At 44.2% G+C, this 15,296-nt stretch overlaps 1 protein-coding gene across 1 annotated transcript in view; it reads right to left on the bottom strand.

Annotated features, from left to right (window-relative positions):
• Nucleotides 1–15,296, bottom strand: part of ECHS1 (enoyl-CoA hydratase, short chain 1) — a 235,982-nt gene that overhangs the window by 176,750 nt on the left and 43,936 nt on the right. Inside the window, exons 2-3 of the mRNA XM_085607904.1 lie at nucleotides 11,156–11,353; nucleotides 10,873–11,000 (exon numbers count right to left, since the gene is read on the bottom strand). Coding sequence (XP_085464030.1) covers nucleotides 10,873–11,000; nucleotides 11,156–11,353 — 326 coding nt within the window. The remainder of the gene's footprint in view (nucleotides 1–10,872; nucleotides 11,001–11,155; nucleotides 11,354–15,296) is intronic.

Below are 15,296 nucleotides of genomic sequence, written 5' to 3'. Positions count from 1 at the left end.
TTTTATTCCATTTTGCATAGTGAACATGCCTACAAAATGAAATGACTGCCGCATCAATGTGCCTTTAAAAAAAAAAATTAAGCATCAGACAGCTGGGTGGAGACCAAGCACAGGCCTACAGGAATCCAAAATATTAACAAGTTAAAATCATAGTGAAATATGAAAAATTGACGCGCATAGCATACCAGACTCTGGGTCCACGATCCAACTACCAAGCCGGGAATACAGTTACTACTACCACCACCACCCCCACCACCAAGCAGGGAATACAGGTACTACTACTACTACTACTACCACCACCACCACCACCACCACCACCATCAAGCGGGGAGTACAGTTAGCACCACCACTACCGCCGCCGCCTGGTAGGTCTCCCTAGGACCTCATGGCTACAGTCATGTATAACAAAAGGGCCTGGAGACCCTGCCCTGGGATCACTTATTTTAAATGTATTTTCACAGCATGCACTCTTTTTTTTAATCTGCTACATGAAGCATTGATGGTAGAGTTGACAAGTCAGTGCATGTAGGCAGGGCTCCATGTTTTTAGTCCTCGCCTCTTACAAATAATTTTTTCAAGTCACTGTCAGCCCCATGTACGAAGCGTTAGTTGAAAATAGAGGTGGGTGCACGGGCACATTAATAGGGTAAGCCAAGCCAGAGCCAAAGCTTGGGTCTGGCTTGGCTCTAGGCATCAGTGCACAAGCAGAGCATTGAAAACATTTGCCATGTATAACGTGCAACATGTGTAAAAATACGATATAACCACTGGTGAACCAGGCCCTTTTGGCAGGGTCATCCCAAAACTTTTTGCCTTCCTCCTGTATTTTTTCTAACCTGTTTTTGTTGGTTTTATGATTCTGGGCACTTTACCACTGCTGTTCAGTGCTAAAGTGCAGGTGCTCTCTCTTGTAAACTTGGTAAGATTGATCTACGCCTGTTTGGCATATCTAATTTACCTGAAAGTCCCTTGTACAGTGGTATCCCATATACCCAGGGCTTGTAAATTAAATGCTCCTTGTAAGCTCGCAGCGCTGCTTGCGCCATCCACCGAAGTAGCCTTTCAAACTTGTCTCAGGCCTCTGCTGCTGCAGAACCTGCGTGCGCAGTTTACCGTCGCAGTGATGTGGCATGTAAAGTGGTTGCCACGTCTGAAACTCCCCTTTTATTACATACAAGTCACCCTTAAGGTAGGCCCAAGTTAGCCCTTTGGGCAGGGTGCTGTGTAGGTAAAAGGTAGGACATGTGTCTTAACTGTGTGGCATGTCCTGGTAGTGACAAACAGCGGTTTCTCACAGCTGTAAGGCTGCCCTCTCATAGGTTTGCATTGGAGATTCCCTGATATGTGCTTCAGTGGCAATTCCTGATATGAGGGGGGCTAGCGAAGCAAGTTTGGAACAGTAGTGATAAATGCTTATTGGTGAAGCAGATTTGTTATTACTATTTTAGAAATGCCACTTTTAGAAGTGAGCATTTCTGTGTGCTTATGAGTCTTTGTGCCCTGCCTGAATGTGTATTCACCGTCTGGTTTTGACTGAAAGGAGAGAGGGGGTGTGCATTCACTCTAGAGAGTCCCAAGGGGGGTTGAGGTGTGTACTGCCTTTCCTGAGTAACTCTGCACTAGGCTGAATAGACATTAGCTGCATTTAGAGTGGTGAGAGGAGATTCCCTTGCACCTGAACAGGCCTAGTTTGCATTTAGAGTGGTGGGAGGAGTTGCACCTGCACCTGAATAGGGTTGTGCCTGCCTTCTACAAAGCTGTCTCCCCACTTAGTATGTCTGGGGCCAGTGCTTGGGATGTGAATAGGGGTGTTGTGCACTTTTAAACAATGTTTGAAGTGCACCTCAGAACAAAGACGTTTGGACTATAAGTACAGGGGCTGTGACCCCATGAATTTAGACATGTCGTGTCATGTAACCAGACGTTGCTGGTTCTACAAAATGCACATTGCCAAGAGGAGATGTTGTGCTGCTAGGAGGAACCACCATGGGACTTTGTTTGTTGTACTGACCTGCCCCCAAGGCCCGTGTGCTGGATTACTGCCTGCCCTCCTGCTCTGGTGTCCCAGTGCTCTCCAAGGAGTGCTGGTATGCCCCTTGATCATTGCAAACTCGTAACGCCTGGTGAGCACGGACCCCTTCTGCAAACAAATAGCGCATGGTAAGCGAGTGGAAGGCTGCTGTCAAGGTTGAGGCTCATGCTGCAATAAAGCCCGGAGGGGAAAGGTGAAGTAGACTATGTGCTCTCCCTCTCCCTATGGTGGTCCCGAATTTCTCTTGGCGGATTAAAAGCAGCCAAGGCTCTGCTACGTGGCCCTGGGCTACCAGGCCCCACTGCGCGCAAGCAGCAAGAACTCCGGTCAGGATTTCAGCCGCGTTGCTGGAGCAACGTCGATGCCAGAGAGGTGGTGCCCGGCTGCACCAGGATGAAAACCAGAGCCTCGTGGGCTCCAATCAGCTGCCTCCTGCTTGAGGAGGAATCAGCACCCACGGGCTCCACTCTACGGCTTCCCCCCTGTCTGGAAAGGGAAGAGAGGAGTGGCCTTCGATGTTCGGTCTCTTTGAAGAGACCATAGCAGTGCCATACGCGGTCTAAGGGAGATCGCTGCAATGAGGTCCCGGTGACTTAGGGCTTACGGAGGGGAGCACGGCCGCCCCGTCCCCTGCATCTGTGACAGCAGTTGACCCAGGCGGTGGGCCGCGGTCCCATTGCGGACCTGTGGGGAGCATTGTTTTTGTTCGGTGCACGGAGTGAGAGTAGCCTCCCCTCCCGGAAAAGCTGCAATGTGGCCAAAGCGGCCTTTCAGCCATTCTCCTTGCAGGGAAGATTGGGTGAGGGTTCTCCTGAAGCGAGGGTGCCCTCCCCCTCCTTGCATACTCTTACTTAGAGGTGCTCGAATCCCAAGTTGGGAGGGATTCCCAGAAAACACTGCATTCCCTGGTGTAAGTGGGCAGGTGGCCTACAAGAAGCCTACAAGGAAGATAAATGAGTTACTGCATAACCCGTAATAAGAGCGCAGGGGCCGCTCTGGGTGGGGTTTCTTGTTATGCTGGCAATTTCTGTGTCTTATGCCTCACGATAACAGCCTTGAGTCCTGCCTGATGTGATGATGTTGCTTATATCTTGCAGTTGTCAGGAAGTGGCACTTATATGTTCAGTGATGGTGTTTTGGTGGCAGTGAGTCAACGCCTAAGGCGCCTGTCAGACAAAAGAAATTATGAACGCATCAAGAAAGACCCCACAGAACGATTACGAATTGGGATTACCCGCATGATTGAAGAAGCATTAACACATGATTGGGTTACTAAGAAAGAAGGAGAATTCATGACCAATACCCAACCAGTCGTGTCCTATTTCTACACTATCCCAAAAATTCATGAGTCACTGGAAAACCCTCCAGGACGTCCCATTGTCTCTGGTATTGGATCCATCCTACAACCACTTTCAAAATTTGCAGATGCCTTTCTACGCCCCCGGATACAAAAAAACAATACATATTTAAAGGACACGAAAGCAGTACTTGGCCTACTCAAGGATCTCAACTTTGACCCTGAACACAACGTCCTCGTTGACTTGTAGAGAGCCTATACACTAGCTTACCACACAAAGAAACCCTAGATATCCTAGAGGAAACCCTATATGAAGCAGAATGGCCCTACCACACACCACAACATATAGTCCTTGATTGCTGCAAATGGGCTTTGACTGAGATTTTTTTTCAGTTTTGAAGACATCCTGTTCCGACAACGACATGGGACCAGCATGGGGAGTACCTTTGCTCCAAGTGTGGCGGGATTGCACGTTTACTACTTAGAAGAACACAAGGGGCCCGATTCACAGAACAAACTTAAGACTAAATCCTAAACTTAGTACCATTCTGGTATTCACAGAATGCACCTAGTACTTCTGCTATTCACAGAATGAACTTACTACTTTTGCTATTCACAGAATGAACTTAGTACTTTTGCTATTCACAGAATGGATTTACGACTCCTAAACTTACGTCCGCACTCGGGCCGTAAATTCCGGCCCGGAGGCGGAGCTTCCGGCCCGGAGGCGGAGCTTCCGGCCCGGAGGCGGAGCTTCCGGCCCGGAGGCGGAGCTTCCGGGCCGGAGGCGGAGCTTCCGGCCCGGAGGTGGAGATTTCGGCCATAGCTAAATCGGCCGGAAGCTCCGCCTCCGGGCCGGAAGCTCCGCCTCCGGGCCAGAAGCTCCGCCTCCGGGCCAGAAGCTCCGCCTCCGGGCCAGAAGCTCCGCCTCCGGGCCAGAAGCTCCGGCCCGAGTGCGGACGTAAGTTTAGTAGTCGTAAATCCATTCTGTGAATAGCAAAAGTACTAAGTTCATTCTGTGAATAGCAAAAGTAGTAAGTTCATTCTGTGAATAGCAGAAGTACTAGGTGCATTCTGTGAATACCAGAATGGTACTAAGTTTAGGATTTAGTCTTAAGTTTGTTCTGTGAATCGGGCCCAAGATTTTGTCAGGCAACAACCCACACCGAGAAAAAATACTGGAATGGAAGAGATACATTGACGATGTCCTCATGTTATGGAAAGGTGACGAATCTGAAGCAAACTAGTTCCTCCAATGGCTCAATCTACAGGACCCATTCCTAAAATTCACACACACCATGAGCAGATCAGAATTGGTGTTTCTAGATCTCAACATCTATACGGCAGAAGGGACCCTTAAGACTACCACTCACTTTAAACCCACTGCCAAGAACTGCCTACTACTCTATGACAGTTTTCACCCTCGCCACCTGAAAGAGAACCTCCCTTTTGGCCAATTTCTCCGGCTCAGGAGGAATTGCTCAGAAATAAGGGATTATGAAATACAGGCAAAAGACCGGTCCGAAAAACTCCGGAAGAGAAAATACCCTGCTAAGACCATCAATAAAGCAAAGAAAAGAGCAGCTAATCATCACAGGGACGCTCTTCTGGAAACATATGAAAAAGAGGACAGAGACAGAGAAAAAGAAAAAAGACCCATTTATATAACATTTAAAAGAGCATCGGACAAAGTCTCAAAGATAGTAAGGAAGCACTGGAGCATCCTGAACAGTAGGAAACTAAATATCCCACTTCCCATGTTCTCACCACACAGAAGAGGTAAGAATCTCAGGGGCATCCTAGTAAACACTCGCCCAAAAATCCCAATTCAAGAACAACGAACAGGTAGTCAGTACTTTACCCACAGACCATCACCCATGTGGCAACAGCAGTGTGTGCCACCTAACTGCTACCACGAAGAAGGTGACTTTCAACACAGGAACAACTTGGGAAGTAAGAAAGTTCACCACATGCAACAGCTCAGTGGTGATATACATGATCACATGTAGCTGTAACCTACACTAGGTAGGCATGACTACTAGAAAGGTCAGCACAAGAATATGTGAGCACCGTAGCAACATCAGGTGCCACAGGGCAAGCACAAGGATGACGACGCACTTTAATGAAAAGAAACACACCCCAAATGACATGCAATGGGTAGTGTTAGAACATATGCTAAGGAGAGAGACACAATGCCGGTCAATATGGTATATGTTAGGGCCTGAAAAATAGGTCCCTGATAACATACAAAACTAAACAGGAAAGGAATAGACAGATTTGAATAACAAAAGGCACTAAACAAGAATAGTGAATAAAAATATATCTCTCTTATTTATTTATTTTTTGATTAAGTAATTATTTTCAATTTTTTACACAGAACAATAAAGATAATACATACATAAACATGAGCTCTATGAGGCCTATTCTGAAGCCCCTGCGCTCCTTTATGTATGGCGCCATCGTTTATGGACAAGTATGTTGCTGTTCGCCTTCATATATTCTTCTGATTCTCCTACTGTAGATTATAATTTCTTTTACGGCGTCGTAGGATTTATCTGCTGACCCCTGTCTGCACTATGATCTTTATTGACTCCGTATACGGTTCTCTCTAGATGTGTGGAGCATCTGATTGCTGCATACGCTGAACGCCCACACGCTGATTTTACTGAGCTTACCTCCTTCCCATGAATACATCTGGCAACTATCCACGACGCACTACAGCGTTTATGCTTTTCCACCTTGGTATTGATACGCTGTTGCCATTTACTATTCTGGTGACCCAACTTCAAGTATGTATAGCCATCGGTCTACTTCCTCTCTTATACTTTGGCACCTTTGCTGATGTAAATGCACGGGGACCTGGAACTGCGGTTGTGGTATCTATCTCATCATTTTCTGTGTGATTCATTACATGATGTGAGATGCATTCCTTCTTTCTTTCTGTATTCTGTGCTATATATATTTTTTGCTTTTACACATTTGATATTTTTACATCTTGGGTGATCTTTTGGTTTTAGCTACCTTGGTACCTATTGGACCTTGTAAAATTTGATTGCTTTTTTATCATTGCTAACTGGAACTGAATTTGACAGATTTGTGTAGATGTCTCTTTGAAGAAGAATGTATTATAATACACTAGGATTTATGTTCTTGTTTCTTCAACAAATCTTTGTTTGATTGCTTACCTATGCTTATCTGATTGACTCTAGGTTCCGTTCTTGCCCCTTCTACCCTTTGGTCTACGCCCTGATGAAGGTGGGGCCCCTTGTGGGTCCTATACCGAAACACGCGTTGGCGCTTGAATTGTCGACTGCTCTTTCTCTTGAGTATCTCCTTGATTGCCTTGGATGATACACTAGTTATAACATCCATCTGAGCACCAACGGACAGTGTGTCCCATTTTTGATTTGAATTGTTTGTATTGAATGTTGTCTGGAATGAATGAATGTGTGCATGAATCAGATCCTTGTGTGGGGTACTGAACCAGGTTCCTGATCTATATATATTCATACATATGTTTGTAGGCTTGTTTTTGATTATTTGTGTCATATTTATGTATGTATTATATTTATTGTTCTGTGTAAAAATTGAAAATAATTACTTAATCAAAAAATAAATAAATATTAGATATATTTTTATTCACTATTCTTGTTTAGTGCCTTTTGTTATTCAAATCTGTCTATTCCTTTCCTGTTTAGTTTTGTATGTTATCAGGGACCTATTTTTCAGGCCCTAACATATACCATATTGACCGGCATTGTGTCTCTCTCCTTAGCATTTGTCATTTACCCCGCTTAGACCGGTTCCTCATCAGTCTTTAGGGGTCCCCCTCTCTTAATTGGTTAGTGTTAGAACATATGACACACTGTGACAATTTAGAACAGAAGCTGCTTGAAAAAGAACAAAGATGGGTGTTCAAATTGCGCACAGATGCAACAGGTCTGAATGAGAATATACCATGGGGACAGTTCACAAGATGAATTACACCCGAGTACTTTGGAGATACAGATATAATAATCCCAATACCACTCTGGGACGGTTTTATTTACATCACAGATGAGAGGACTGGACGGTACTAAAATTACCTCCAAGAAGAGGTTCCACGAACAAACTCCCACGTGAGACCCCAGATTTTTTATTGTTTTTGTTACTCCACTGGCATGATGCAAGGAACTTGCAACTACTGAACGACCTCATCCATAACCACACAAAAAGAAACAGTCTAAATCCTACTGCCTCACTATTAAACATAGCCTTTAGAGTAGTTTTCTTCTCTCAGGTTGACACACCACACTACACCTCAATTGATAATCTTATAACTAAATATAGGAGGTGGACCATTTCTGGTCTGTACTTCCAATATAGCGCTCGAACCTTGCCAATAATGAAATTGCCATTAACCTTGGTCTATAGTCTTTCTTTCATGTCTCTACATTTTTTGTCAGTCTTTTTGTGTCAGTCTTTTTTCAGTTGCGGTAATCACCTCAATAAATGCTGACAAAAAAAAATATTATTTACTCATCCCCCAGTTTTACAATGCCACTAATTTAATTTAATAAAAAAATCCAACTCTGAAAATGATCCTCCCAAAATGGTGCAGGAAAAGTTCCGAAAGTAGGTGGCCATTTTGTTACAACCGCGGTCTAGTCCTTACTCACATGTGAGCATGACTGGGCCTTATCTGCCAGCATTCAAATAACATTGGGCTGAAGACATGCTAATATGCGATCCGCCTGGGTACGAATAGGTGTCATTGACGGAGGAGTGCTGAGCCAAGTAAGATCTTTTTTCCCTAACAGGAACCCAGGACACCTGATAAACGCTTGGTTTTTCCTCCAGGCCACGCTATGGGGAATAACTAACCAGTATTTAGTTTTTTACCCATGGCCCTTCCCTTGACTTAAATACTTTATATACATTCTTCTAGGGTTACTACAAGCCCCTCCACCCTGGCAGTCCATGAGGCACAGCGTTGCCAAAACAAAAGTATGTTCTTACAAATTGTGAACAGTATGCTTATATGTTTGTTTTGTAATGTTTACTCACAAGTGTATCTTTCTGTTTACCAATGTTTTTAACTATTAACCATGCTTTCTCACAATAGAGTAGTCCTATGTGTTCCAAGGTGTCAAATTGGATACAAGCACTAATTATACATTTTACTACTAAGGGCACAGACAAAAACTATAGAGGAACGCATTGATTTAAGCACTGCACACGGTTTGGACCTGCCCACGTGAAAGTATGTACTAATCTCTTTGTCACTTTATCTCCTTGAACAGATACTACGAGTCTGATTTCAACCGTATGTATTTAATTGCGGTGCTCACTCATAAGGTGTGCAGAGGTTTATGGGACACCTCAAAACATGTCGACCAAATACTAGGGACAGTATACACATAGCAGTTACACTTCCTCCCTACTATTAACCCCTTTTCATCCATACCAACTAGGAGTAGGAATAAATGAATCGCTCACTAACTAAGTATTTTTAGCATCACCATCACCACTCCCCCATACACTGCACTACACATTTCTTCACAAAAAGTGCTCCTACATAGTTCCGCAAGTTGCAGCACGCCCCAGACAGTAGCTGTCTGGGATGGCCCCAATGATGAAGCATGTCACCTAGGGGCAACCCTTGGTGAGTGAGGGGACTCAAGAAGAGAATTTTCTCTTCTTAGATTCGGGGCGTTGTTTCGCACATTTAGCGGAAGCCCTTCCCTTTGGTTAGGTTCTCTGATCTGTCATTTACAGATTTGTTAATAGCTGTTTTGGTAACATGCACCATGAGGATACTTTCGTGATATGCGCAATCTCCAAGGAGTAACTGGATTGCACTACTTTGTGTTATGACAAATGCCCGATTTTCAAAGTGATGCATGATCTTTGTGAAGTCATGTAAAGTGCCTAGTTGCACAGTGATATATGCGATTATGGTCTCAAGTGTTTTATATACAATACAAAGGATTTTTTATATAACCTTGTTTGGGGTCTTTTTACGCTTTACACATCGTCTCTGGGATAAGCCTGACTGCTCTGCCAAGCTACCAAAGGGGTGAGCAGGGTCTGGCTTAGGTGTGTAACTCCCTTGCCCTGACTAGAGTGGTTGGTTCTGCCTGGCTTAGATACATATCCTAGCAAACCAGAAATCCCATTTCTAACAATCACTTCAAAATTGTGTATTTAAGTGTATTTCTTTAACATATGGAAGCATTTCAGCGATAGTACATCAGATTATATCACTGCATGGACAGACATTTATTTAAGTGATACCTTTTAAGCATGAACTTAGAAACATTCATGGCTCGCCCCTCAATGATGATACCGTTGGTGAACCATGAGGGAACTCAGTAGTCATGTAAACACTAAATGTGGCCTGGATTCTTATTATTGATGGAGCAGCATTATAGTCTAATAAATCAAACATTTAGAGGTGCTTGTTTGGCATACATCCTCAAGTATTGAAAAGGGCACTCATATGTGATACTAATAAAATAGAATATTTGCGTAGGTTCACACAATTTGGACAAGTAGGGAAGCTGGTATGGATTCCAAGTTATCTGGTTTCACATTTTGAAATTCAGTCAACACATCTGTCTCTCCTGTTTACATCAATTGTCACCGTTTCGTTTATCATTCTTCGCTCAGAAGTAACAGACCTGACTCAGGGCCCACAGACCCAACTCCCAAGCCAAGAATGGGGAGTATCACACCTCAAACAATCCCGCCCCTGAGGCTACGCTGCCGATTGAAGATCATAATAGAAACCAGCAACGCACCTGGCTCAAAATAAAGAGCAATCAAGACTAAGTTCACCCACGGAAATTTAACAGATTATACAAGTCAGCTATCAAAAAAGCTAAAAGAGGCAATATTCAGACAGAATTCAAAATGCTAAATGTGGAAATAAATAATTTTACAAAATGCTGACAGAATTTTTGAAACCTTAGAAGCGTGGAAAGAACTCATACCATTACTCAAGGATTCATGGACAAATTTGCAAATAATTATAAACCAACGCAGACACAGGAACAAGGGTACGTACCCCAGCTTAGTAATCCTTCTGGGTCCTACCTCTCGGATAATGAGGCGAAGCAGATGTTATAATTTCACAAGTGATATGCGGAACACTACTAAGACCCATTCAAAAGTAACAACACTACACTAATGTTTACAGTCGTGCCAGGTCAGCAGTTAATATGATAATTGTTTTCCTTCTTGATGAGCTTCATATGCTGCTGAAGTGTCAATGGCCAGCTTATGCACCCACTCATTAAAATAGACCTCAGGCAAAACCCCACTCTCAAGTCTACCCACATAGTATCCTTCTACTGAAAAAAGGGAAACATCTGAAAATATTGCACACTAAAAAAAATAAAAAAAAATAAAAAGAGCTATGACTGGTGATAAAAATATTAAGCTCTAGCTTCAAAATAGGTTGGGTTGAGGTTGCTGTATGAAGCAAAGTCGAAGATGGCATAACAAACCAAAACAATGACATGTAGAGTGATGTATAGATCTTATGGGAAAACAGACTCACAGCATATCCATTGACAGCGGCAATGACAGGCTTCTTCACAGAACAGATTCGGTCCCAGTGAGAGAGGAAGCTTCCACTGTAGCATTCTTGGAAAGTTCTATTCTGCATCTCTTTTATGTCAGCTCCAGCTAGAAGGGAAGGAATTTAATGCGAGGTTAAAGAGACACATAATAGCAAGTGGACTACAATGTTCTGGGGGGAGTGTAGCTCCTGCAATGTGTCTCTAAAGCGTTTGCAAGGGGGCTCATGCACGATAGGGGAACTGTCTCTCCAGGGCTGTTACCTGCAAATGCCTTTTCACTGCCCGTGAGGACAATGGCTCCGATCTGGGGGTCATTGTCAAAAGTATCCAGCGCCTGATTCATCTCAGATATGAGGGCATTGCAAAGTGCGTTTAAAGCTTTTGGCCGGTTCAGCTGGATCATACCAACATTCTGCTTCGCTCCCTTCTTCTCGACAATTATGTGTTGATAGGAAAAAGCTGTAAAAAACATAAGACCACAACAGATTATTTCGCACTCTTCGACTTTGTGCACAGCACAAGCACTCCAATACCTTGGCATAGCAACTCTAAGTCATCAATAAGCAAGTACAGGATGACAGCCTCTTCCAATTTCCTCACAGGAGGAATTAAATTCAGTATGTAGAACTCATAACCACCGGAAGGCAAAGACGTTTAAGCACAAGAACGGGAGGCACGGATGAGAGCAAATAAATAAACTTTTTAAAATCTCATTATCTTTTTTCAGTCAGTACAAACAATGCACAAAAGTTCAGTAACTCCAATTTAATTTCTTGTCAGCAGTTCTCAGGCACAGACTGGCTAGCTGTATGCATTCTGGGTGCTACAGGACACCATAGCCCCCAGAAAGCGCAAGTTCCACCTAAATAATCAGGGCCGGCTTTTGGCATGAGCAAGCTGGGCTCATGCCCAGGATGTCAGCCTTCAAATGGGAGCACCAAGCTGCCTCCATTAAGAGCATGCATTCGGCAGTCTCGATCCAACTACAGGGATTCAACTTAATCATCATTCAATCGTATATTTTCTGCTATGGTCCAATGGCATTTGAGTTTAACCCTTGCCTAACCTTTTTCCTTGTCCTTCCACCCACATCTCTCTCGCAAACCCCCAACCTACCCCTCACCAACAACATGCACCAGCATACCTGCCAACTCACATGGTGCCACCCAGTAACGCACAATATTAGATCCCATCACTCGGTCTCCCAGTGAAGAGCCGATATTACACGGTGGCAGAGAAAATAAGCTGAAAGCCACTGTAAATAGTGGATTTCCAGCTCATTGTCTGAGCCTTTAAATTTGCCGACGTCCATGTGTGGAAACACCCGAGCCTAAGCAAGCTGTTCTGGGGGGAGGAGGGGGCTTGGGGGCGATGGGCTTAAAAAGTGCCCCATAGGTACTTTTCTTGACATGAGGCCCTGCCCCATTCAAGGTCCTGACCTCTCCTCACATGGTGAAATTGTTCTTCAAGTTGGCAGGTATGCACCAGCATAAAGCCGCTCAACTGTGTGTGATTCTGGAGAGGTGGGATGGGGGCGTAGACGTACTCACTACTCTGACATAATCATCCAATGACTTGCTTATTGACACAAATGTACTTTCTATCGCCTTATTTTACATACAATCAGCTAGCAAGGGTGCCAAATTCGGTTCTGCCCTGGGCGCTATTCGAGCAAAGGCCGGCCCTGCCTAAGTTTATTTATTCACCAAAGTCCCCAGAGGAATACTTAAACTTTAACTAGGAGAACGAGTAAAAATCCTGGCGGCAGCATGGCAGTCCTCGCAGAAGATAGTGAATAAAGAGGATGACACAAAGTCTCTGATTTTCAGGCACTGCCGCAGCGCATTGTAGGTACCTTTTCCCTATTGAACTTGTAATCTGGATAAGAGGCGAACGCACATTGGGCTGAACATGCTCTTGCACCCGCCCTCCCACCCTCTTCCTCCTCACTCCCCTTTTCCCCCCACCTGTCTCTCCCTCCCCCCTGGGGACTTAAGGTAAGAGATACAGCTTTTCCAGCAAGGCAAGACTGCAGGAAATAACCCATGTCATCTTGGAAGTTGGCTGTCAGGTAGACACAAGCTCTGGGTGCACAGCAGTCATCACAGTATGCTGCAGAGTAGAGTGATGCTCTTCTTAGTACGGTAGTCCCATCCTGGATTAACCACAACAGAAAAACAAAGAAGGGAGTGAAGAGGTATAATAAGTTGTGGACTCGGCCTCCTCTACAAGTAATGAAAAAACAAAGGGAGTCCACTCTCAATTCCAAAGAACCGTGCTATCCTCACAAACAGTGACTAAACCCAAGAGAACCATTCGGTTTTTAGCATGGGAGAAACAATATGTGATCTAAAATAACCCTCACCCACCAAAAGGTCCCTTGGTGGCATGCTTCATCATCGGGTTCTTCCTGCCCCGCTGCAGGACAGGGCGTGCTATGACCTACGGATATGTGGGAGCACTTTCAAGTGAAGTGAAATAATGTGTTTGATGTGAGAGTGGAAGGGTCAGAAGATAAGTGAGATTAAAAAATATCTGGCTGCGTGGAAAACTAAACTTTAACAATCCCTATTGCTGGTATTATTAAAAGTGGGGAAAAGGAGGAAAAAATGCTATAATGGGCAGTTTGTTCACGGGTCTACATGTTTCGTAGCCTACCCCTAAGCTTCTCTCTGGACCTAGGATGTTGATCCCTTTTACCACTTTGACTGTTACCTAGTGTGGTCAGCCTAGTCAATGTCAAAGGCTAATATGCATCTTTGTCAAAAAAGCATTCATCCAATACCTACTTGGTATTCTTTTTAAAAACGATACTTAGGTTGCCTAATTAGGGCCCCATGAGCTTCAACACGGGAGGGGAGGAGCGCTTGTAGTCAAACATTCGTCAAAGCATCTCTCTCGCGCAAGACACTGTCTGCCCGTGCAACATCCTAGGTCCTGAAGAGAAGCTTAGGGGTAGGCTTCGAAACATGTAGACCTGTGAGAAAACTGCCTATTATAGTACTTTTACGTCCTTTTCCTCACTTTGATTAATACCAGCTATAGGGAGTATTAAAGTTTAGATTTCCACGCAGCCAGGTATTTAACTCACTTATCTTCTGACCCTTCCACTCTCACATCAAACACTATTTCACTTCACTTGAAAGTGCTCCCACGTATCCATAGGTCGTAGCACGCCTCGTCCCACAGCAGTGCGGGAAGAACTCTATGATGAAGCATGCCACCAAGGGATCTTTTGGTGGGTGAGGGTTATTTTAGAACACATATCGTTTCTCCCATGCTAGAAACCGAATGGTTCTCTTGGGTTTAGTCACTGTAAGGATAGCACAGTTCTTTGGAACTGAGAGTGGACTCCCGTTGTTTTTCATTTTATGTAACCACAACAGAGACACAAGGAGGCGCAAGCATTCTACCAAGCGTATCAACAGACATACTATATAGTGATCAGAGAAAATACAAAAGGTTGGTTCACCTAAAATATCCTTTCCATACTGAAAAAGAGACTTCAGTCCCACCCTTCACCCCTAATATCTTCCAAATAGCAGTGTTAGAGAAAATCAGCAGCTCCTCTCAGCAAAAGGGCTTCAGTGAAGTTCTGAAGGAGTCGTCTACGGTGTCCCCACTTCATTGTCTAGGTTTCCTCCCTCAAGCTTTAGGAATGTCAGCAAAACACTATCATTGCTGGAAAAACAATCTCACCTCATTCATGTGCACAGGAGCAGATTAGAAGCTTCCAGAATTGAACCCAGAGGTCTCCATTATGCGGGCATGCTTGTGCACATATTGCATGTAACACAAAAGCCACAACACACACCTACAACATATTTGCAATGTTAGCACAAGGATTTGCGCAATGAAGCAGAACTTCACACGGGTGGGGCCTCCACTCCCAGTGATACAGATAAAAAGGTCTGGTCACGACTATGGATTCACAAAACACGTATGCTGCACCATTGATCTACATGCTAAACCTGTGGCACACTGGTAGTCCACTGTCAGGAAAATGAGGGTATGTTTTACATGTCCCTCCAGGTCACATGACAGGTCCAGGACCTCGGTCACGTCAAGGGACAGCATAGGCCTCTATGCACTAGATTAACACGAAGCTAGGGCCAAAATCAATCTCTGGGATACCCGATACTCACAGTCAGGTATTCAAGATAAAGCAACATGACGGTGTACCTCGCAGAGGACATCCCCGCCCAAAAACACGGCATCTCTTATGGTCTTTTCACTCTGTACATATTTTGTTGACTCCTGTAAATCTGATGTTTTGTAGACACTAAACAAGTGCATGTGTGTCTGTATGTGTATAAGCATTGGTCTAAATATGCATTTCCGTGCACACATGGTAACAGATGCTCTGCAGTCTGTAAACTATGAACAATGTGGATGTTTTATT

The sequence above is a fragment of the Triturus cristatus genome, chromosome 1_2 (genome assembly GCF_964204655.1).
Source record: "Triturus cristatus chromosome 1_2, aTriCri1.1, whole genome shotgun sequence".
NCBI classification, from domain to species: domain Eukaryota; kingdom Metazoa; phylum Chordata; class Amphibia; order Caudata; family Salamandridae; genus Triturus; species Triturus cristatus.
Note: the sequence above shows the minus strand (reverse complement) of the source record. Positions and strands in the feature narration are given on the sequence as shown.